This window comes from Rhinolophus sinicus, chromosome 4, assembly GCF_057876585.1.
Source record: "Rhinolophus sinicus isolate RSI-liver-muscle chromosome 4, RSI-T2T, whole genome shotgun sequence".
In the NCBI taxonomy this organism is placed as follows: Eukaryota; Metazoa; Chordata; class Mammalia; order Chiroptera; family Rhinolophidae; genus Rhinolophus; species Rhinolophus sinicus.
This window is the reverse complement of record NC_142504.1, coordinates 4749280-4774286: the sequence shown is the minus strand read 5'-3', so window position 1 is coordinate 4774286 and position 25007 is coordinate 4749280. Positions and strand designations below refer to the sequence as shown.

The window sequence follows — 25007 nt, the reverse complement described above, 5'->3', positions numbered from 1 at the left end:
GAAGCATTTTTTTTTTCAGGGTTGTCCAGGAATCCCACATCCCTCCTGCTGGTGAAATCCCAGGTTTGCTCCTCGGTTTGCAGGCTCCGTGGGTGGCAGGGAGACTATGAAGTCGGGACTGGGAAACGGAAAGCAGCAGGATCATTCAGATTGTCTCCCTGGGCTATTCTCACCAAGAGCTGGGACTTGGGGCCATGAGGAGGTTGTGAGGGCGTGTGTGAGCAGATGGTGGTGAGTGAGGGCAGCAGACCTGGTGGGAAGGGGACTTAGGTCTGGAAGTGCCAACTGAGGAGCAAGCCTGGGGTAAAAGGAACAGCCTCGTCGGGAGGATGTGTGTAACAGACAGGGCTGATATCCTGAGAGTAGCAGGCTGAGAGTGAAAATACCCTGGAGACAGATAAAAATATGGGAAGACATTTTTACGTCTTTGCGGAAAGGGCCTTCTATCACAAGATGCCCAAAGCAAACAACATAAAAAAATTGATATAAAAATGTTAAAATTATGTTTCACCAATGATAATATTTATAATATACAACGTATTTGATTAGAAGGTTGAAAATGAGAATCCAGGGTACATAATGAACTCTTGTAATTCCATAAAAAGGAGACAGACATTCCAGTAGAAAAAGGTCCGACCCCTCTGGCAGCTGAGGGGAGGAGGTCCCGGCACATGACTCCTAGCCACCTTTATGGGGTGTGTGCACGTGCCTGTGTGCAGCTTTATTCATTCTGAAATGCTACCCTTGGTGTTTCACAGGGCCCAACCCCTGTATTGGCACAGAGCGGGTCAAAGTGTTTGCTGTCGTGAGCTGTGTCTCCTCATGGCGTGCTCGTTTAACTCTGTGGGGCTCTTCAATCACCCAGGGACCGGAACCAATCCTGTCTCAGAGTTGGCTGGTTGTGTGTTTGGAGCCCAGGCAGTGTGGTGAGTGACCTGCAGGAAAATACCCAGCTACGGAGGCTCTCGTCCCCGGCAAGGGTCACGTGATTTTCCTTATGTCCCAAATAGGAGTGTGATAGTGCACTGTACAGGTTTCTGCATCTGCAAGATGGGAAAGTAATTTCTCTCTCATAGTGTCAAAGTGCGTTCAGCACAGTGTCTGGTCTACATTAAAAAAAATCAATATGGATTATCAATTATAATTGTTTCTTTAGTTAATGCTTTCACGGTCCCACGTATTAATTAACGCTTGACTGAATTATTGAGTGTATTTCTTCCGGTTAATGTAGTGGATGATGTTTGGAACCATTCTTTCTCCTGGAATGCCAGCAGGCCTCTCAGCAAGGGTCCCTAGTGAGAATGAAGCCCTTTGGGAAATAATGTAAGAAACTATTGTTACTTAAATTATGTACCCAAGGAGGGTACATAACTAGCACAATTCTAGAAGGGTAGGGGAGACGTTATCAATTACATCCAGTGGACTTCTGCGTGCATCGGGGCTAGAGTCTCTGGAACTGGGACTGGCTTCGGGTGTGCTGCCTTAGGTGAATATATTTAGGGAAACTGCCTAACCCCTCCTGTTCTCACTTTTAAAAACACATTTCAAGTCTTCCTGTTGCTGATGCCTGTAGCCAATATGCTTAAAAATATTGTTTGGTTTCTTAAGTTTTACAATGTTATGTATTGAAACTTTGACCTATGATGACTGAGACTTGGATACATGGATCAGCGTCTCATTTAAAGAGACAAAATCCAAACAGAAATTCCAGGTCCTAGTTGGCGCTCACTGGACTCTCACGAAAGCTCGCTAGCCTTCCCTAGTCTCTCGCATCTTAAAATGAAGAAGGCTTTCTGTTATAGACCGAATGTTTGTGTCCCTTCACCCCCAATTCACATGTCAAAGCCCTAAGACCCCAAAGTGTTGGTATTTGGAGATGGGCCTTTGGGAGGTGATTAGAGTTAGGTGAGGTCATGAGGGTGGGGCCTTCACGATGGATTAGTGACCTTCTAAGAAGAGACCCCAGATTGCTTGCTCTGTCTGCCATGTGAGGACACAGTGAGAAGGTGGCCCTGTGTAGCCAGCAAGAGGCTGTCACCAGAAACTGAGCCCACCAGCATCATGGCCTTGGATCTCTCAGCTCCCAGAACTGTGAGAAATAAATGCCCGTTGTTTGAACCGCCCAGTCTGTGGTGTTTTCTTACGGCAGCCCAAGCTGACTGAGGCACTATCATTCTATGCCTGTGCGTCCAGCCTTCGCCATCCCAAGAACCTGAGCTCTTGGCCCCGAACGCTCCCTGCATGCCACATCCTCCTGCCACCCACGGTGCCCTGGGACTGCATTCTCCTTCCACCAGTGGCCTTCTCATGAGACACTTTCCCCAAGGGATTTTGTTCCAGAGACAGAGAACAGGAAGAAGAGAAAATGAAACAAGAAATTACCAAATGCTTTGTTGTGAGTGGAGGGATGGGAATGGCTGTGAACTGATATATATTAAATTTTGTCCCAGGATGATTGCCCAAGTAATATATATCCATTATAAACATCCAAACAGCATAGAAAACAAAGAATAAAATTCCCTCCTTGCCACTTTATTTCACATTTCACTCCCTACTCACCACAGGTCTCCCCCATTAATGGGTTGAAATTAGTATTTCCAGATTGTGTGTGTATGTGCACACACACACACTGAGGTAGGTATATACACAGATAGGAGCTTTTTAAAAAAACAAAAAGCATTATTCAGCAACTTGCTGTACTTTACTTGAAACTATATCACGGGGACATAGCCTCATAATTTTGCTTACGGATTTATTGTTCTTTTCAACAACTTCACGGGATTCTGTACTAGGATATGCCACAATTTATTTAATAATTTCCCTTTTGAGAGACATCAAAAACTTTCCATTTTTTCCCCTTTATTACAAATCATGTTTTAGTGAACATTCTCATTCATACGTGTTTGTATAGTTGTTTGAATATTCGTCTTAGGCAGCACAGGCTGCTGAAACAAAATGCCATAGGCGGGGTGACTTACACAGCAGGCATGTCCTTCTGTTGTGGAGGCTGGGGCTTCTGAGATCAGGGCTACCACATGGTCAGGTTGTGGTGACACCTCTCTCCCTGGCGCGTGAGGCCCGCTTTCCTGCTGTGTGCTCATGCGGCAGAGAGTGAGTGAGCGCTGGTGTCTCTCTTCTTATAAGGACGCTAATCCCGTCATGGGGTCCCCTCCCTCAAGACCCCTCTAATCCTGTTACCGCCAAAAGGCCCCACCTCCTAATACCATCACCCTGGGGGGTTAGGGCTGCAACATATGAATTTGAGGGGAGACATGTTCAATTCAGTCAATAACGCTATTTTAGTAGTTTATTTCTACAAGTGAAATTGCCGTATCAAAAGATACATTTAAAATTTTGGTTGTCTTCCAGAAAGTTTATGACACTTAATATTCCCACCAAAATGTGTAGTGAAAAGGAATTATCATTTTGTGTTCATTGGCCTTTTCTTGATTGATAGTGAGGCTGGACATATATTTTCAGAAGTATTGTTAGTCATTTATAATTTTTCCATGATATGTCCATTTATACACTGTCAAAGTTTTAGTGGCCCGTTTAACTTCTTTTATGGATCCAGTGGAATTCTTCGTATTTTAAGATATTATCCTTGATATATTTCAATATTTTTCTCCTCATACGAACTTTCCTACTGTGTTTTTTTCTTTAAAAACTAAAAGAAAAATGTAGGTGGCCATATTGCCAATCTTTGAATTTATGGCTTTGGAATTAGCATAACCTTCCCATGATAAGATTCCAAAACACAGCAGTTCCCTTCAGCACTAGTGGTTTCTTTCTTTGATGAGTCGAGGATGGCCTGCTTACATGGAACATAGCATGTAAGAGTTCCCGCTGCACGAGTCACTGGGGATGTGTGGGTGTGGGGGGGAGGTCTTCACAAATATAGGGGAGGTGAGTGAAGAGAGGGAAGTGGCCGAGTCTGAGGCCCCTTCACGCAGGTTGTGGTGCATTCGTCCCTCAGCATAACCACACTTGTTGGCTTTGGTGTTCTGAGGACACAGACCCTTGCTTGCCATAGAAAGTATCTCTTGCACCCAGGAATTCCCTCTTGGCTCTGTGGAGGAGAAGCTATGAAGGAAGTCTGGGAAGGAGGTGAGAACAGGTGTGAAGCGGCTGCAGGAGTGGAAGAGCTCGTGCACAGCACGATGGCGCTGAGAAAAACACACGGGCTGAAGGGCCGAGCGTCCTAATCCCACTCACATGCAGAGAACCTCCAAACATTCAAACGTCATCAGGTCACTTGGGTATGGACGGCAATAGTGGGGGACGCTGGCGGTGGGGGAGGGCAGGGTGGATATGGCAACTACGCACTTTCTGCTCAATTTTGCAGTTTTTGAACCTAAAACTGCTCTAAAAATAAACTTTATTAATGAATTAACAAAATGATCAGGAATGAACATCCACAGTAAGTCAGATATGATCAATAATACCAACAATGCATCGTTAACCAAGAATACAACATTATGTTTACAAGATACTTATGACGAAAGAACAAGGAATAATGTACATCTAATTGTTTAATACTCAATATACAGTCAACATGTTCTGATCAAAGATATAAACCATAGAAAAGAGAATCTTGCCTTTCATTTGTACAAATATTGCTTTCATCGTAGCAAAACTTTACAATATTAAAACGTACCATACATAGAAGCTATAAATGTATTGCTTGTTTCAAAATGAAGTCATTGCTGTCTGTTCAGCTAACCAGTTACATTGGCACCTCTAATTGATAGGATATCTTCGTTTCCAAGAGATTATATTATATAGCAAGATTATTTTGTAGCCAAATTAGGTAAAAAAAGTTCTCTTTTTAAAAAATATAAGTAAATGCATGTAAAATGGATATATTTAAGTTTTCCCTTGTAGCTTTATCTGCTAGGTGATCGGTGGGGATTCTTAGTACATCTGCTGACAATTTGGAAAGGACACATTTACATACTGTGGCGTGCTGTGGTTGTACAGTTATACGTGGAAGAGAAAACAATACTAATGGCTAGTTTCTATCCCAGATATAATCTGTGAAGAAAATATAACAAATGTTTTTTAAAGCAAGAATCCTCTTGTTGGACTCTCGCTTTGATACAAGTCATCCAATTACTTATGCAAGCCTCTTGATGTCTACCCTTTGACTGGAGCTGATAAGCCCATGTTTTCTTTCACCTTGGGAAATAAATGTCACTTGGTTGCTGGAGGGAGGTCAACAAGTGGGTTGCACAAGCAGCAACAATGCACACGATTTTTATTTTACTACCAGGCCACCTTTAACAGAGGAAATAGAAACAAGGTATCTGTTCTAGATTTCCTTCCCTTTCATTGACTGGTTAGATTGGGCAACTGTCCTGGAACTTCCGTCCATCCAGGTTCCCGACGCTCGGCAATGGACGCTGAGGTCTTTGTGGCTTGGCATTCTCTCAATCCTGAGGTATCTACATCAGCTGAATTTGCCTGCAAGTCCACGCACTCGTGGCTGGTCCCTAGATGGCGGTTCTCAAACTTAGCTGTACATCAGAATGACTTTCAGAGCTTTAAAAAGTGCAAATCCTGGAATATATACCCCCAGAGCTTCATACTGAATTGGTCTCGGGCGCTGCTTGCCTCAAGGTTTTCCCGAGCCTGCCCAGGTGATAAAGTCATTGGCATCACAGTCACATTAGTCACATAAGCCAACAAAATGCTGTATTATTTCTCTTCTTACAGTTCCAGGGTCAGACTGACAGATGAGTGGAGTGTGGTAAGCAGTTGGATCCATCCATCTGTCAGTGACAATGGACAGCAATTCTTTTCCACTAACATTGCCCCAAACGGACGTCACGAAACATGCTTCAGACCAACACTACTGTGTTTCCCCGACAATAAGACCTAACTGGAAAATAAGCCCTAGCATGATTTTTCAGGATGACATCCTCTGAACATAAGTCGTAATGCATCTTTCGGGGCAAAAATTAATGTAACACCTGGTCTTGTTTTCGGGGAAACACGGTAAGCTACATGTACTTTCCACCTTTTCTCATTTTATAAAGACACCATTCTCCTCTTCATCAGGACAACGATCTAAGCTTAGCTCTGAGATACACGTGCCTTTTTATTAGAGACAAGACACTTTTCTCTTGCTTCAATTAAATCCCTTTAAACAAAGATGTCAGTTTCAAATTTTGATTCTCTCGCAGTCTTTCTACAGTAAACTGTTTCCTTTAGTAGAAGAATGAGTTTTCCTAAACATACACCTTACAAAATTCAGTGCTACATAAGAGGATAATATTCCTCAAAAAAGTTACAAAAATAGATTTACATTAAAAAAAATCCTGACTGTGTCTTTAATAGTACAAAAGAGTATATGCCCCTGATATGGCAGGTGTGGTGGGAATAGAGGCAGGGGTTTCTATTTAGGCAGGTTTTACAGCCCCAGACGAGGAAATAAACAGAGCATGAACTTAGGTTGTAACAGTGCTTCTCGAAAGAAAGAAATGTGAAGCAGACATTACAGACAATTGCAACAGCTGTCCCTTTGAGTGGGCAGCTCATTCACTGGCAGAGGAGACGGAGTTTCTAACTCACGTCTTAGAAAATGGTAACAGTCCCAGGGCTTTATCCAGGCTCAGATTTGGGTACCTGCCACGTTCAGGATAAGTTAGCTGCTGGGGACAAGGAATTAGAGGCTTTTGGAATGGCCACTCGTGGCCAAGTCTCAGGCATATTAAGGACTGAAAATTGTTCAACCTGCTGCCTCTGGGAATTTTTACCACACGCAGTGTTCGATTCTGTCCTGACTTGGCATAGTATGGACACACAGACTCACACAACCAAGGGTGACCTTAGAGGTGAGGGCTTCAACTTGGGTTGCCCATGAGAGTCACGTGGGGAGCCCCCGAGATTCCAATTAAATTGGTCTGAGGGGACCCCGGCCCCCTCCTTTTTAAGCTCACCAGGTGACTCTAGTGGGCTGAGAGGGTGAAAACTTCAAATCACCATAACCCGACAGCATTGTCTACACTTCTGTACCCAAGGCTGCGGGAGAGAGTTATGAGCGGACGGCCATCAGCCGACGGGCAGGTCTCCCCGGCAGAGCCTTTCCTGGACACCAGTGGTTTCCACAGCTTCCCTGCCCATCAGATAACCCCAGGGAGCTCAGAAAAGTCCCTGGGTCCAGGCCACACCTCAGACAAATTCAATCAGAATCGTTTGGGTTGGGACCTGGGAGGTTCTCAGGGCAGCCAAGCTTGAGGACCTGTGCCTTTGTCTTTGTGCAAGTCATGGTTCCTTTATGTCTGCAGTTTGGGGGGCGGGGGAGGGAGAAAGGGGGGCTAAAGCTGAAAATTAAGAACTTTCAACAATCACCTAAGCCTTGTTATCAACTGGAATGCAGCACGATGCCTCCACAGTGATCTTAGCGATAAAATCGGCAACAACCTGGACTCGGCAAATTTGGAGTTTGGGAAATTCATCTGTTTTACTTCATGAAGTGACAAACGTATTTTTCATAGAGAACGATTATCGGTACTCCTTAGAGATCACTTTAGAAGATGTACATGAGGATGGTGGCCCATCACAAATATTAGCTTGCGATGCTTACTTTTCCCTTAATGGGTTCCCAAGGTTCTAGGAACTGACTGAGTACGAAACAGCAGATAGGCTCGGGGCAGGGTCTTAGGGACTGTTGTCCACGCGGAGGAACCAAAGGGACAGAGGATAAGCTTTGCAATGTGGCCCGTCAGGGCCATCATATGGAAAAGCTGGAGCTCGGGAGCCGCTCTCCTGACCCACCCACAGTGACTGCAGGGCCTCTGCTGTCTCCAGCTCTGAAGCATTTACAAACCCCCTGCACCTCCCTGAACAGATGTAGTGACACTTTGGGAAACACAATCTTAAAGTGAAGGGAATTTATCACCTAGATTTTATGCAGGGAAATTGAAATACAAAGGAAAAGAAACAGCTCGAATCATTTTTGCTGTTTTATTACCATAGTAAAATATTTCAAATTACAAAAATACTAATGTTTAACTGCTACAATTTGACTGGCTATAGTTGCCCTCCCTCGTCAATCACGTGTTCCTTGACATAAGCGCCAGTGGAATGTGAATCATTCTGGTTCCCAGTGCTGAGTAAACACCTACAATAGTTCCCTAAGGTGGGAGGTGAATGAATAATAAAAGTGGTTTCCTGACAATGGCGTCAAATTTCAGGTTCTTAGAAATGTCGTTTAATCTTCTCAGTAATCATTTTTAAATTCCTGATGGGGACACCAACATCCCTGGTGGGGAATGTAGGGAACGATGCCAGCCAAATTCCCAGGATTAAAGGGGCAGCTGGTTAACATGACTTAGCTCGGCCTTGAAACCTCCATTCTTTGCCGTTCCTCTGGCAGAAGCTGTCCTGGTTGGAGTTCCCTCTACTGGGAGAGCATGTTCCATTTCCTCCTTGACTCAGACCCTGGTCACCTGTCAGCCCCTGTGTGGCTGCCTTCTTGAGGAGCCTTCCCGGCCTCCTGGGTGGAACCCATTACTGCTGCTCTGCGCTGTCACAGGGCGTGGCTGGCAGGTCCTGTCTGGCACGTGCCACATTGTTTTAAGGTTAACATTTGTGAGTCCTTTTCCTTTGCTACACTGTGAGTTTCTTAGAATCGGGGATTATGTTTTATTGATTTTTGTATCTTTAGTACCTATGCTGGGCTGGTGGATGTGCCAAAGAGTATTTGAGAACATGATGGAATTAAACTGAATATAGTTTATGTTTCCATTGAGACAAAATATTCTGGTAACAAAACTATGGGGCCCAGCTCCATCTGAGAGCCCATAAATAATTCAAAAGGCAAAGGAAAACTACGTATGTGTGTGGTCAAACACATCCACAGGCCAAAAAACCGTCTGAAACATTTCTTCCTTGATAAAAATGGAGGGGTGGATGTTGACTAAAAGTGTGTAAATCCTGTTTGCAAAGCACTGCCACTAACCAATGAGGTATCCTACCTAGCTGGATCCTCCAATTATAGAGACTTTTTTTAAAGAGGGAAATTGTTTTTTTCTTTGAATATACCTGCAGACGCTGTGGAGGCGTTATCATTAATTTCAAACTCGAGTTTCATTATTTACCACTTGGATTCCACACTCTACATACGGTTACCTTTATTTCCACCTCTAAAGTGTGCCGGCAGTGGGGAGGGCTGTAAGTGCTTGCCTAGTTGCCCAAGAGCTTGAGTCCTTTTATTTACAAAGGGCAAGGAGGGCTCTGGGGACAGCTCACCAGGGAGGAGAAAAGTACCCTTCCAGTAAAAAACTTTTAAAGTGAAATAGAAAGGAAATTATCTTCTGTGAGTGGCCCAAACCGATTCTTTTTGGGGGGAAGGCTAAAAGAGTTTTAATGGCAGCTTCATTTTTGCAGTCTAATATATGCCTGCCCCCTGGCCCCCAAAGGACTTGATGGATTTCCTCAGAGACTCAAATCTGGGGGGATATGTTCTTGTCTGAGCTTTTGCATTGTCATCTTAATTAAAGGCTACTGGTCTGAATACTGATGAATCAAATATGAGCTGATCTGGGTTATTGTTTGATGTACCGTACCCTCTTGCTGATGGGGAAAGCATACTGAGTTTCAAAACAATGGAATGGAAAATAAACAAGGAAGTCTAATGCTTATAATTAGAAAACACTGGTCAACCAATGGAGAGTAAATACCACGGAGACATTTGTATAAAAATAAGTCTGAGGAGGAATTCTACTCCTCTGTTTCTTCCTCGCCCAGAGGGTTCAAAGTGGCTTAATGTCTTGTACCTGGTGGAGGAATCTTGAAGCAGAGCCAAGGGAATCAGGGTTAGCTGGAAGACGGCTCTTGCTTTATGGTCACAGTTGGGCCTGGATCAACTTAAGCAGCAATGGCTACATACGGGCAAGCTTCTTCTTCTTTGGAAAAACCCATTCAAAACAAAACCAGTAATGACAATTAAAAACCCCAAAGGTCCCCAAGCAATGAAACTCCATATAGATGTAGTTCTTTTTTCAAATATACCTCACTGACAGGTCAACTTCTGCCCAAATGGACAACATTCTTTCTGGATGTCCCTTGTGGAAGGCTCACAGGCTGAAGACAAAGGAATGATCTTGCAAATTCCCAAAGTATATCTGAGTAGGGGGCACTTCCGGGATGAAAGGTGGGCCAATCAGAGCAAATACAGCCAAACGCGTCCACAGGTCCAGGAGCTAATGTGGGCGTGGCTGTCAGCACTGGAGCAGCTGCTGGGGTTTGGTCCTGGGGGCTGCCGAGGCTGGAATTGTTATGGCTGGGGCTGCCGCCATGGTCATGCTCCAATAAATTCACTGCTCGGTGGTGCTACCCTTAGGTACTCTGCATTTTCAGCTGCAGGACCTTTAAAGAGGCCGTTTGACCTGGCTTCCTTTCGGAGGCAGTCCTGCTGGTAATCGGGGTTGTCCAGGCTGATTTGGTGGTTCTGCACCCAGGGTGCAGGCCCGTCGAGCCCACTGCTGACGCGGGCAGGATGGCTGGTGTTGAGATACTCAGGGTTGCCCACGGCATTGCTGTGCGGGTTTTGGTAGTGAGGGTCTCTGCCAGGAGCTGGGTTTAGGGGCTGATTGTGGTAGACAGGGTTCTGGACAGAGCCCGCGGGCCTTTTGGGAATGGACTGGTTTATGTATTCTGAAATTGAAAAGAAATGAGAGGTAATCAGCATCGTCCCAGCAGAATTCCACGGCTCCCTCTGAACCCTGTGAATATTCTTCTAGGAGACATCTGCTGACGAGAAGCCTGGGAAGACCATAGGCTCGCCATTGCTGCAAAATAAATGGGTTTTTTTTCGGCACTTCTCAGAGCAATGGGCACATTTATCTTCCTCCTGTTTAAGTGGCCTGCCTTGAGGCATGTGTGTGCAGGCAGGTTGGCATTGTCTGGGGTTAAAGCTTAGGTAAGGAAAACATATGGTCCAAGAAAATGCTTAAGAAAATACGGGCCAAGAATGAGGCCAGAATAGAGAATGGGGATTGAGTCTCTCTCTCTCTCTCTCTCTCTCTCTCTCTCTCACACACACACACACACACACACACACACACACACACACACATATCTGAGCTGTTTGCTTTAAATTCTAGAAAATCTGCAGATTCATTTTAAGAACAAATCTCCAACCAGCCACCTGGACATGACGTGAGCTCAACAAAGGCCGTATTCCATGCCCAGTCAGGTTGCATTTCTCTGCCTCTCACTTCCTTCCCTATGTCCACAAATTTACCACGGTGTCCAGTTCTGGGCCAGCCTGAAGGAAGCAATGGCCTGGGCAGCAGAGCATGGAGACTGGCCACTGCTGTATGGGGAGACTGAGGAGCAAGCCACTCACCAGGTGCCGGGAAGAAACTGTCATTTATGTTGTCCTCAGTCAAGGTGCCAGTGGGATCTGAGCTGTAGCGCTGCAGGAAACTGTCTTCTTTGAGGGGACAGCTCTGCTGGGGAGGAAATGAGGCAAGATTACTCTAGTGGGTTCCATTCAGACTCCAATGTGCATAAAACTTGCCTGAAATCTTGTCACAGTGCAGCCCTGGATTAGCAGGTCTGGGGCAGGGCCTGGGACACTGCATTTCTAGCGGGCTCCTGGTGACAGCCATGCTGCTGGTCCAGGTACCAGAGGGTGGTGCCAAGGTCCCGGCCAGTGCCGTCTAGCAGGGCTGTCCCCAAGGACAGGAATGGCCCATGAGCTGTGCTCTTCCTTGCGGCAGCCACTGGCCACACGTGTGAGCAACTGAGTTTTACATTTGAATTAATGAAAAGTTAATTTAAGTAGCCACAGGTGGCCAGCGCCTTCTACACTGGTAAGTGGGGGTCTAGACCGACGCTTCCTGTGATCACCCGTCAGCACCACCTGGGAGGCTGGTACCACCCGCACAGATCCTGCTTTGGAGGTCTGGGCAATGGCTCCACAGTTTGCATTTTTCTCACAAACTGCCAGGCGATGCTGATGCTTTTGGTTCCTGAGCTGCAGCCTTGACAGTGCTATGGTAAAGCGATAGCTCATGGCTGGCCTTCGGGTGGGGGTCAAGGAACCATTTCGTTGCTTCAGGGAAGCAATGAAACAGGAAGGAAAATCAGGATTCTTTGGGTTCAGATGGGCATTTTCTGCGACCACGAGAGCCCGGAGACAGCTGTTCCTGAGTTGTGGCGCCTCAGGCTTTCATACATACCCCGTTTCTGTCAATGCAGGCCACGGTGGGGTTGCCGCTGGTGGCACTCTGAAAAAGAATGGGACCTGTTGAGGGAGCTCAGGCACCTTCTCACCCATTTCCACAACGGAAAGAGGCGTCTCATGCAGTGGGTGTATTTAAAGGTGCTTAATTTTGTTGGGACCCATCAGCTTTAGAAAAACCAGGTTTAGTTCTGATTTAATTCTGTTCCCAAGGGAAGCTAAAGTGAGGACGTCGGGTTGTCGCAATGCGGTAACATAATACACTCAGTCGCTTCGCTCCGAGTTTGGCTTTGCCATTTGGTTAAAATGTACCTCTTCACCTCTATGTGAGTTCCGCTAGGAAGGTGTCGGTTTCTCTAAAGCTCATTCATTCAATCCGATCGACACAGCTTGAGAAAGAGCAAGACCTCTTACCAGAGAGTTCAGCAGGGGCGTCCGGGACGTGGAGGGGCTGTGGAAGAAGGCCTGCTGCGGGATGAGGTACTCGTCGGCGTCAATCACGTCCTCCATGTCGTCTTCATCCATCAGGGCGCGATAGAAGTTGGAGTCGGTCGGGCTGGGCAAGTTCATTCTCTCATCCCCCTGGGGCACAGATTTTGAGACCATTAGACAGGCCCACAGGGATGTTATTCCACGTCTAGGTCCACTGCAGGTTTGCCAATGTAGATATCAAAGCATGCCCACCTCCCTGTGAAGTACAGCTGCTTCCGCCTCTCCCCGCAATAAAATTAAAACATGAAACATTCCTTGATGTTTAAAAGCCTCCGAATGAAATGCAAACCGCGTAGGAGGGAAAAGAAAGGGATGAAGTAGTAGCATTTCTCGAGTGTGTACTACGCTGTTAGGTGCTGTGATGTTGTGATTTATAATCAGCAATACATATTTGGTCTTGTCTGCTATTCCTGGCACAAAGCTCCTAAAAACCTTGGCATTTCCTCCGTGTTGAGAGCCAGGAAAGTGTCTCTAGTTACGTGAATGGGGTGACTTTAGGCTCACACCTGAGGATGGGGGCTGGTTGCCAGGAGAACCAACCTGTGATTGGAGGGTTGGAACTTCCAGTCCCACCCCACTAACCTGTGGGGAAGGGAGAGGGGCTGGAGGTGGAATCAATCACCAATGGCCAGTGATTTATTAACCAGGCCCAAACAATAGAGCGTCTTCCATAAAAACTGAAAAAGACAGGGTTCAGAGAGCTTCCAGACTGGTAAGCACGAGGAGAGTTGGGGAGAGTGGCGCACCTGGAGAGGGAGGGAAACTCTGGGCCGCTCCCTTCGCCTTATCTTGCCCTATGCGTCGCTTCTGTAGGGCTGTTCCCAGTTACATCCATTTATAACAAACCAGTGATCTAGTGAGTAAATGAGTTGCTTGAGTTGTGAGAGCTGCTCTAGCAAATTAATGGAACCCAAGGAGAGGGTTGTAGGAACCTCTGATTTATAGACTGTTGGTCAGAAACCTAGACTTGCAATTGGCATCTGAAGAGGAAGGGGTGGGGGGCAGTCTTGGAGGTCTGAGCCCTTAACCTGTGGGATGGGACGCTATCTCCAGGTAGTGTCAGAATTGAGATGAATTGTAGGACAACCCACTGGTGGTGAGTTACTTGCATGGTGGTGTGGGGAAAACCTGCCTTTACTCTTTCCCCCTCACCCTTCACACACACACACACACACACACACACACACACACACACACACACACTGGATTGCTGAGCAGAACGTTTGGGTGTTATGCAATGTATTCTGCATATATTATTTCATCAAATGTTTAACACAGCTAGGGTTTCCAGGTGGGAATTCCCGCCTGTTCTCAGGAATTTTTTTCGCTTTCCTCTTCCCGAATCCTGAGATATAAACTGTTTTCTGTGCTCCACAATGAATCGTTTCCACAAAGTGACGACTGATACTACCAACCACCTGGGTTCAAGGAGCCGATTTTCCCGATTTGCTGACCAACTTTTCTCAAGATTCGGGAAAGGAAAAGCAAAAAAAAATTTCCCAAGAATGGGCAGGAATTCCTGCCCAGAAATCCTAGCAATAAATAGGAAAAATGTCTAAGTGATACATTGTGAGTAGTACGTTTATTTCCCATTGTGGGTATTACTGGGTTCAAGGAGCCGATCTTCCCGATTTCCTGACCAACTTTTCTCGGGATTCGGGAATGGAAAAGTGAAAAAAATTCCCGAGAATGGGCAGAAATTCCTACCCGGAAACCTTAAACACAGCTCTATGAGCTTGGTTTTGTTAACCGAAGGTGGTTAAATGGAGAATCAGGAATTTGAAGCCAGGTTTGGCCAACACCAAAGCCTGCTTCTCCATCAGACCCAGCCAAGGCTTTGACGAACTGACATACAAAGGTGATACCTGAAACGGAGTGAGGGAGGCTGCCTGGACACTAGAGTTCAGACGGGGGGTGGCAAATGGAGCTGGAGGGGCACCACAAATGAGCTCTGTTTCGTTTGCAGTGTGGCCTGTGCCTCCCCCAGAGCTTGTTCCAATGCACCGAGGATCTAATGACACAGCCAGGTGACAGTGTCAGCCCCTGAGTGGAGCCCAGTGACATGTGATGCTCATTGAAGGGACTTTTCCCAGTGAAAGTGCAGACTGAGATCTGATACCTGGATGACAAGGTAACGCTGGGGGTCTCTGGCCATTTTGGAGAATTCGACGATCAACTCACGGAATTTTGGGCGACTGTCTGCATCTATCATCCAGCCTGGAGAAAGAATGACAAAAAATGGTACAATCAGAACCCTGAAAAAAAATGATACAAATGGCATTGCTTAAAGAAAGCACTTATGGCGAGATCCTGTTACACAAATAAATGATGAAGAAAGACACCTAATCTTTGGGATAGGCAAACCAGCACTGATTCCTGTTTAAAGGCCATGATATATATGAATCAGAATGACAATAACATCTTCTAATTTTCTGCGCCTGCTCTTCCTAGGGCCAGCATTCCGGTGTTGTCACCTTAAGAGATCCAGCAGCCTTGTTACACGCTTCGCTCTTTGTGAACTGCTCTGATTGCAGGTGCCCTGGTGTCCAGGCTGACAAAGGCCTCACTCGATGGTCACCCTTCTCTACATTCACTCAACAATCTTGCAAGCTTGAAACCACATTCCATTTAGGGAAACTTAGGACCTTTCTTTAGGAACCTCGGGCTTTGGGAACGCCCCACCCTGGTGCTTTCATGGTGTTACAGGCTCGGGAGTCACACGTGCAGTTCATGGGGTACTTCAGTGCCTTCCTTAGGAGGAAGCCATGCCAGTGCAGAGTGATTCCAAGCCGGCAGAGCAGCTATCGACTGGAAACCCTCGTGCCTCTTGAGGGGTCACATTTATTTTCTATCACCAGGATGTTGGGCTATTTTAGGCCAAGCTGCTATGTGACCTTAGACAAATACTGTCACCTTTGTGCACCCCAGCTTCCTCAGCCCAAAGCGAGGAAGTTGAAATAGATGAACCCCGTGGTCTGTAGCTCAGAAAGCCATCAATGTTTACCTTAACTGTGCTCCATCACATTCCCTGGGCTACTTCTTGTGGAAATGCCCATCATACGTGTAACGTTACCTCCTTAGCCTACTGAACTTGTGGTTCTGGTGGAATAAACGCGTCAACCGAGTTCCACACTCTTATTTGGATTAAAATGTTTGCTTGCTACACTGCAGTCAGGCCTCACATAAACCCACTATTTGAAAGGTTTAAGTCAAAGCAGAAATGTTGATTCTATTCGCCTCACGGGGTTACTCATTGTTAGGCATTTCAAAACAGTCTCTCTGGTAACAGCCTTCAAAATGTGGGGCGGCTTTTTCATTGAGCAACTCAGAATAGGATATTTTGGTGTAATGGCTTATGGAGGGCTTTGATTTTATTTATCTGCTTGCAAACACGGGCAAATGTCAGGTCACAATGCTCAATGAGTCAAGGAAGTACTTCCTGAAGAATGTTTGAGGGAGGGTATTATTGGATGTTTCTGGACTTGACTGCCTGCTGTAAAGAATGTGACAGCATTTCTTTGGGGAAATCTCAAGTCTCAATTATTTGGCTGAAGGCAGCAGTGCCTTCTGGGCACAGAAATGCACTCGGAGTGCCAAGGTCCAGCTAAGCAAGTGTGGACGGCCACAGCGGTTACTCACACTTGACCATGATCATGTAGACGTCGATGGTGCATATAGGCGGCTGTGGGAGGCGCTCTCCTTTCTCCAGGACAGTTGAGATCTCACTCGCTGGGATTCCATCGTAAGGCTTGGACCCAAACGTCATCAGCTCCCAAACAGTGACCCCTGACAGGATGAAGGAGCCGCTCTGAGTTGATAATCAAACCTTGCCTTTAGTCATTGTTGATACTGTTTCTAGTGTTTAGAGACTTAAGTTTCCGTGGCCTTGGGCAATTTGCTTCCCTGCTGGAAGCCTCAGTTTACCTCTCTGTAAAGTGGGATAATGAGAGTGTCTGTCTCCTACAATGGTTGAGAGGATCAAGTAAGATAATACAACTGAAATTTTCACACAATGCCAGGAAAATAGTAAGTGGCCAAAAAGTGATAAACTTTAGTAATAAAAACATGGATAATGCAACCACGCTAATAACACAAATATTATTATGCTATGGAGCAGGAGTGACACACTCAGACAGCGGCCCTAAGTGACTTGGAAGTGGAAAGATGGAGATTATAAACAAGGACATCAACTGGGTTTTTAAACAGAGAGAGAGAGAGAGAGAGACAGAGAGACAGAGAGAGAGACAGAGAGAGAGAGAAACAGAGAAAGAGAGAGAGACTTGTTCTTTTGATAAACATAAAAACCCTGTACTTTTTGTTTCAAAATCAATTATCATGATTAAAAAAAAAAATCAAAGCAGTCATAATTTTAGAAGTGGTATTTGTTTTGCAGACCATCCCTGAGTTTTGATGCTCCTTCCATCTCTGTGCTCCTGTGCCTGGAATTCTCTGCTCTAGAAACATACGAACACCTTCGGGAGCTCGTCCCAACCTGGACAGCAAATGTGCCCTTGGTGCCACTAGAGACAACCTCAGTGGGACTGAGCCTGGGTCCCAGACTGCGGAGGGAGGGCTCAGACACAGACCCGGTGGTTTCCTGCTCTCTGGTCAGTCCGATGACCCATTCTTCAGAGTTGGCCCCCAGATACGGGTCACCACAAATCTGCTTGGATTCTCCAGAGGCCATCCCAAATGAAATGGCCTGAATTAATGTACAGGATGCAAAGTTGGAAAATGAGGGAAAGTAATGGTCCAGGCACCAGGAAAGAGATTCTTCTGCGTTTATCACCACTAGTCAACACGGAGTTGGTGAGAGAAGGCACAACCCATTTCTAGACCTCTGAGGTCAACTGATTCTCATCTAACTAGGTTTGAATGTTGTGTTTAAACGTGCATGATGGATCCCTGTGGAAAGGCAAGCTTTCCAGGTTTGGGAACAAATGGAGAAAGGGAAGGGAGTGTGTGTACCTGGTTGTGGGTCATGAGTGGGACTGGCAGATGGTTTGAATGCTCTCTCTTTTCCACTCCTAAGTGGAACGAGCACATGGGTCCTAATTTAGTAAACTATTTTGCCTTGACTGGGGACTGGAGGGTGAAGAAACAGGGGATGGTTTTTAAACTAAAAATTCAGGCTCATGATTTAACAATTGTCGTGCACAGCAGATTATTATCACTGACAACACAATTTACACCGAAATGAAAAACACGCAGCCACGACGGCGACGCTGACTCTCTGATGCTGGCTGTAACCTTTCAAAGGGACTAAGTCACTGAATTGAAGAGAGTTGTCATTTCCTTGACAAACGTGGGCCAGGTGTGAACTGGGTTGGCACAGGCTGACCAGAGCACTGAGGGGGGGCAAGGGGAGGGCAGAACATATGACAGTGGAGAAGCCGTAGGAGCCAGGGCACTCACGGGCTTATCGATACTGGTCAGGAGTTCAGAGTTTATTTGGGACACACTTGGAAACCAAAGAAGGATGATAAGCGGAGAAGGAAAAGTCTGATAGGGTTAAAAATATTTTTTCCTCGTTGTCTGGAGACTAGATGAGAGTGTGTAAAACAGGAAGAGAGAAGACCCATTAGCAGCCCTTGCTGTGGGGTCACTGAGGGAGAGAGCTGGCTTGGGCTACTGCCATGACAAGAAGGTGATGCTGGGCAGGTCCAGGAGTGGGGCAAAAAGCACGTCTTTCCACCCATGTTGGGGGTAGACAGACATCTCTTGAAAGTGACTGAAAATGAGAAGCATCAGAACAGTGTTATTTCCTTATCTTGCTCATTCATTGCAGACCGCTCAGCTCACAGGTAGGTACATGTAAAAATTCATTCATTCATTCACAAAGATCTCTGCCTTTGTAAAATTTGATTCTAAAGAGGTAAACAAAGACCCATGAAATTAACAAAAAGAAAAAAAGCATTTGCAATGTTAGGAAGTTAACAGTGCTGTGGAAAAAATATGAAATGGACAATATCCTAAATGATGTTGTTTTTGTGATAATGACTAAATTCCTCTTGGAAATTCCTTTGAACATTGCTCTCCCCACATACACATTTCTGTGGGGGTGGGGTGACCCTTCCTTTTTTCCCCCTGTTGCTTTAATAGCTGGGGATAGGCTGATATGTCACAATTAAACACAGTATGGAAGGTTTGCAGGCTTTCAGTAGATGGCTAGATGACATGTGAGAACACCTGGACAGCAGTGAAATTGTGTTAGTGACACTTTCTTAAAAGACGAGGCCCTTGTAGGCTCAGGAAATCCTTCGTACAAAGGCCGTGAGGCCAGATGGTGAAAGGCATGCTGGGAACAGGGAAGCTCCTCAGAGGATGGGGCTCAGGCTTGTACAGGTGACGGTGGGATTTGGCACAGGAATTAGAAGCAGACCCTGATGAGCTGGTCCTTACTGATGCTAGAAGCAGTGACCACCTCCCTTTCCTTATTGTGTTCCCACAGTGCATTTCTGTTAAGCCATTCTTAGCCACTGAGTTAGTTCATCACAAAACCTCGTTTCTCTACTGGAAACGCTTCCCCATGAAAACTCATTTGTCATCTCCCTTTGGTTGACTTCAAATTCATGGCGAGAGGTCGAGTTTGGTTTGATTTTGCAGGCACAGGCATTTCCTAAGTTCAAGTTCTCTCTCCCCCGCTATCCCCTCTTGACAAGTTCACTCATCTCCAGTGATACTTACTATGGTAGTTAGACTCAATTTCCTTTGTCGTGTTTTCTTAGTACAAAAGATAGACAGCAACTGTTACGTTATTATTGGTCATTGTCTTGGAAGAAAATACTTGGATGGCAGAGCATATAATGTAAGTCAACAAACAGTACAAGAGAACTGAGCCTCACTACAAAGTCATTAGCGCCAGGATTTTGACTCACCATAGCTCCAGACGTCACTTTGGTGGGTATAAATTCGGTGTAAAATGGATTCCAACGCCATCCACTTGATAGGCACCTTGGGATGACGAGAGATAAAGTAATAAGACAACTATTAGCTTCCCTCTGTTGAAAAACATTAAACCACGCTGGAACAAATTGCAAGTGACAAATGTGGGGAAGCCAGGCCACCGCCTCCCCCACCCCCCAGGCCTAGTCCTCGCCCAGCAGGCTGAGAGCAGGGCTGTTCTGTTAGGCTGAAGACTTGGCATCTGTGTGCAGTCTGGGGCGCTGGCTGCACATTCTGGCAGCTGGGGGCTCTGGTTGTGCCCTGTGGTCCTATCCACCCCGCGTTTGTGGTGTTTGCTGGGGCCAGCTGCTTGGAGCAACGCAGGCTAGAGTGAGACGTGAAAGCGGGTCTATACAGCTGATGGAGAATATTCCAGAGGGCCTAAGAGAACTGTGGCCCTCCCTGCTGGGGGAGAGTCCCGTGGAGAGCCCCCAAACCTGTCTGAGAGGGGGAGCCCACCCCACTGCTGCCAGTGCCAGGCGTGAGTCACAGACACCCTTGGGAGCTCCCGGAACTTGGGAGGTTTCTGTAGTTCTGAGATGTCCTCAACAGCAGTGTGCCACCAAATTAGCTGTACATTCCCCAGCTGTTCTTCCAAAGGGTGCTTTATCCTGCAGGGGAGGTTGAAAGCCACCCTTGGCTGGCCTGGAGAGGGAGCTGGACTCCTGTGTACTGTCGCTGGCCTCTGCACGCGACAGAAATGACAGACCCTCCCAGCAAATCCTGCTCCCAAAGCCGCTCCGGCTTGCACGGACAGAAGACCTCGCTAGACCCAGAAGGTCCCTGACGTCATTTAGCTTGCCGGCGGGAAATGCTGGCCGGCCTGCCAGCCTGCCCCTCACCTTGCCTCCTTCCGCGTGGTATTCCTTCTCCTCGGCACCCAGCAGCTTGGCCAACCCAAAGTCTGTGATCTTGACATGCTGTGGCGTCTTCACCAGGACATTCCTGGCTGCCAGGTCACGGTGCACCAAGCGCCGGTCCTCCAGGTAGTTCATGCCCTGCAAAAAGGGGCCATGCGGTGAGACCGTCACCCCGGGAGCACAGACCCGGGTTTGGGCTGAGGGGAGGCATGCAGAGCTTCTCCATGTCACGGACCAATGGAGCCCATCTCTGTCCTTCCCTTGGTGGACACAGGAACTGGAACGTGGTAAACGTGAGTAACTGTCTACTGAATGGATATAAAGGCAAATGAAATAGGACATAACCAGCTGCTGCTTTGTTAACTTTTCTCCATCCAGTTACTCGAGTTTCAAACCCAGATGAACCACGTAGAAGAGGACAGTGACAGCAAGAGCTCCGCCATCAGGCCGAGACCGGGCTCCTCACCTTCCCTGCACTTAGCCAAGCTGTGTGCTTCTCTGTGAAGTGGCGGCACTCTCTCCCCAACGACTTGTGTCCAGTGCTATTTTCTCTCTCTTTTTAAAACTGAAACCACATGGCTATTGCTTTTGCTTCAAAGTGCTCTTCCCCTCTCCCTCTCTGGTGGCCTCCGTAATTCTGTTGTAGTCAGAATTGCTGTTGTAAGAGAAAGAATGGAAAGAATGGAAAGAATGGAAGGAAGGAAGGAAGGAAGGAAGGAAGGAAGGAAGGAAGGAAGGAAGGAAAAGAGAAAGGAAGGAGGAAGGGAGGAAGGAAGGAGGGAAGGAAGGAAGGAAGGAAGGAAGGAAGGAAGGAAAAGAGAAAGGAAGGAGGAAGGGAGGAAGGAAGGAGGAAAGAAGAAGGAAGGAAGGAAGGAACAGAGGAACAAAGGATGCAGGAAGAAAAGAGGGAGGAAGGAAGGAAGGAGGAAGTAGAGAGGAAGGAGTTAGGAAGGCAGGAAGGACAGAGGAAGGAAGGAAAGAAAGAAAGAAGGAAGGAAAGAAGGAAGGGCAGCTGCGAAGCACCTAACAGTGCCCAACACATAATGAATTGCTGGAAATACTACTCCTGAACCCCAGCCCTTGCCCACGGTGACACTGTCACACGCACTGTCACTTCTGACCCAGCTGTGCCAAGCTCCCTTATACCCTGTCAAGCTCCACCTGCTGACATGAGTGGGCAGCCCTCCCCTCTGTACATGGTTGGGCTGGTAGGATGCAGGGGCCGTGGGGGTAAGCTCTGCAGAGGCTGTTGAATTTCCTCCCACCTACCCGCAAACGCACCTCTCCTCTCTCCAGTCAGGAGGGGGCGCTACTTCCAACTTGCTTTGGAGCTGACACTCCTGAACTCTCTAGTAAAGAGTAGGCACCACAGGAATGCTTCCTGAAGTGCATGAAATGCAAACAAATGGGTTTAGCCAACTCTCTTTTACTCTCTAGGTTGCTTGCAGCTGTGGAGGGAATCTCCATTTTAATGCAAAGGCAGGGATGAAATCCTCCCCCCCACCCCAAATTTTCTGGCAATTTTTTTGCTTCCTTTTGCATAGGTATTAGGTGAAAATGACTAGCTTGTCATATCAGAGTGAAATTAAAAATTTTTTTCTTTCTAGAGCAAAACTAACCATCACAGGAAAAGTAGAATCTTATGAAAACGCTACCAGGAATTAGTCTTTGCGGGCTACTTTTGAGGCCTTTCGTGTTTGTCTTTTCTTGGGAAAAAAGAAGTGATTGTTTCCCAGGTCTCCTTTCTCCCTTGTATTATCTAGAAAGCTCCTGAATTAACGTTGAAGACGCTGTTTGATTGAAGTGGTTCCCTGTCTAAGACTTCTCAGATGCTGGGGGTCGGGGGGAAGGTTAGCGTGGCTCATGTGTGCTGAAGAGGAAATTAGCAGGCTCTCCTCTGGGACAGCACTCGTAAATTAGGAATCATAATGTATGGATGACGTGTGAAGAGGCAGAGGGAAGGACAAGCTGAGAAAATGCTTCCAAACAGGACAAACTTGCTGCTCCCTGTCACCTCTTATACCGGGGGGTCCTTTCTTCAGCTTCAGTCTCCCGTTGGTTCCTGGGACCCCAGGACTGTGTTCTGTGCTGGGTCCCCCGTGTCTTATAAAACAGTAAGGCTTCTATGTATTAAACATGCTGTGCTCTTACCCATTCCAAGAGGATTAATTATGCGTGGCTTCTGGCCTGGTTAGACCAACGTCTGTATTCCAGGCTCTGTATTACCTCGGTGTCCTCTCTCTCTCCCGACCCCGTTGTTTCTTTCTTCCCTTCCACCCTCTGTCTCTGTCATTCATTGCTCCATCACAGACTTCCTGAAGACGTCCTCTGAGGTAGGTATTGTGTAGGTGTGGCAATACTCGTAGCAATAATCACACCTAAGTCCCTATGAGTAGGAAATAGCCACCCTTTCCGTCCCTCTCCCTTTATTTAAAATTCTTGTCTTTTGTGAGTTCATTAAACGCACAAAGAGAACCTCAGAGGGCGTTTCCAACTTCCTTTAACTGTCATCACCCACACTCGTTTTGCCTCTTTCGCGGCCTCACAGAGAACCCGGTGCACCCGACACATGTTTATAAAAGTTTGTTGAAGGGTGAATGAATCAATGATAATGGCAGCTACAGTTGTGAACCCGACGATGTGCCAGGCATTTCAAACACATCTGTGCAGAAGCTTCCAGAAGGCGCTGGCAGTCCTGGCAGCTTCATGACTGCCCTGACAGCCGACCCAGAGAGCCCAGGGGCGGGGATGGTGCTTCACAGACCAAGTCCTGAGTCCCAAGACCACCATCCAGACCGAGTCCTGAATTTCCTGCTGGGAACTCCAGCTGCCACTCGCCTGCCCGCCCAAAGGCTGCTTGGGTTGGAAAGAAACAAGACAAAAAACCACCCCCCAGCCCTTGGCCCTGTGCTTCCCAGTGAGTCCCTGTCTCCGTGTAAATCTAATAAATGGAACTGAGCTCCCCCCCCCTCCCCCACCTCACTGGTCTTTAAAGGACTAGAGCTACTGAATGAATTGGGATGTTTTCTCAGAACACCAGTCTTTGGAGCAGGCCTGGGAAAGGGGAGGAAAGGGCCGTTTACATATGCTGGCGCACACAGCTAATCAGCCAGAGGGGCTTAAATCAGAGACATTTGGGATGAGGAGATTAGACTCATTTGAACTTAGATAAAACTCCCTTCATCCGTCTCTGTCCCACACTACAGAGCAGTTTGAAAGGCCATCTCCATGCCCAGCAGAGTTATATTTTAACCAGTCACCAAAGATAAGAGTCATGATATTGCTCATGAACTCTCAGAATCTAAACAGAGACACCACAGGAAGCACTATCAGCAGAGCCTGGGGGGGCCTTTCAGGAATCTCATTTCCTGGTTCTTCCCCGAGATCCCCACTTCAATTTAGTCCCACGTATTTTTGCTGCTGTTGTTCATTACTACAGGCAGTTAGGACACATTCTGAAGTAATGAGGTTAAGGGGAATTTGACGAGCCAACCTGAAGCCTCAGCACACAGTAGGAGAGCACAGGGACACGCTTCACAACGCACAGTAGGAGAACACAGGGACACGCTTCACACCATCTGAAAGGTTTCTCTGGCACGAGCAGAACAAGGAAGGACTGGGGGTGGCTGGGTTTGACCCTGACATGCTGTCTTCCCCGTGGCTGCCTCATCCTACATCCTTGGGAGGGGTCCAGAGTGAGAGGCTGAGATGAGATTCTCTTTGTTTTATTTCATAAACCGCCACATGGCAAAGTCCAGGCACACACAGACTTAGGGAATATAGAAAGGGCAGAAAGTAGGAGGTGGAGAGGTTGGCAGATGGCGAAATGCTGGTGAAATAAAGTCAAAGTATGGCTTCCCTCCCACTGAGCCCCTGCCCTCAGCAGAGGCAGAAAAGTGTCAGAGATTCTCTTCCAGACAGAGATCATGTGGCACTAACATCCTACTGTGTAGGGCAGAGGACCACCCGGCTCACTGGCCTGTGGGTAACGAGCATGGACGGGGGGACACGGCTGCCTGGGGTCAAATCCTCATTTTGCTACTTACTAGCTTGAGACCTTGGCAAGTTATAAAAACCCATGCCTCTCTTTCCCACAGTAAAACGTACTTCAAACTGAATCCTTTGAAGTAAAAATTGTTTTGAAGTTTATCTTTACTAAGTTTTATCTCATAGATTGAACTAAGTGTAGTTTGGTGCTTTTAAAGTTGTGGTGGGAGAATGATGCCCATATATAAATTTCTTCCTGAGACCATCTCCCTCCCTTGTCAGCTATCTTCAAATCTCACCAGAGGCTGCTCCCAAGGATCTTAAACTTGTATCATTTGTCTGAAAACTCAATTCTGTGAGATCGTAATCTGGGTTAGGTGATAAGAACCCAGCTCTGTTGTTCAAAGGGCTGGGAACACGCTAGCTTAATCAGTCTAGATGGCTTTATTTATGGTAGGACTTTGCAATAACCTCCACGGTGATCTCTAAAGGGGAAGAGTGTGGCACAGCAACAGTGGTTTCCAAAC

The 25007-nt window shown here is 46.8% G+C and overlaps 1 protein-coding gene across 2 annotated transcripts in view; it reads right to left on the bottom strand.

Moving 5' to 3' along the window:
• Positions 1-7954: 7954 nt before the first annotated feature.
• EGFR (epidermal growth factor receptor) overlaps positions 7955-25007 on the bottom strand; it is a 158166-nt gene continuing 141113 nt past the window's right edge. The window contains exons 21-28 of one of the 2 annotated variants that reach the window (XM_019726357.3): positions 20476-20631; positions 19567-19642; positions 16328-16474; positions 14808-14905; positions 12611-12778; positions 12195-12242; positions 11357-11459; positions 7955-10662 (exon numbers count right to left, since the gene is read on the bottom strand). In XM_019726357.3, coding sequence (XP_019581916.2) covers positions 10307-10662; positions 11357-11459; positions 12195-12242; positions 12611-12778; positions 14808-14905; positions 16328-16474; positions 19567-19642; positions 20476-20631 — 1152 coding nt within the window. In that variant the 3' untranslated portion in view covers positions 7955-10306. Of the gene's footprint in view, positions 10663-11356; positions 11463-12194; positions 12243-12610; positions 12779-14807; positions 14906-16327; positions 16475-19566; positions 19643-20475; positions 20632-25007 lie in introns of both variants that reach the window. The other variant, XM_019726356.3, reaches the window with a different exon arrangement.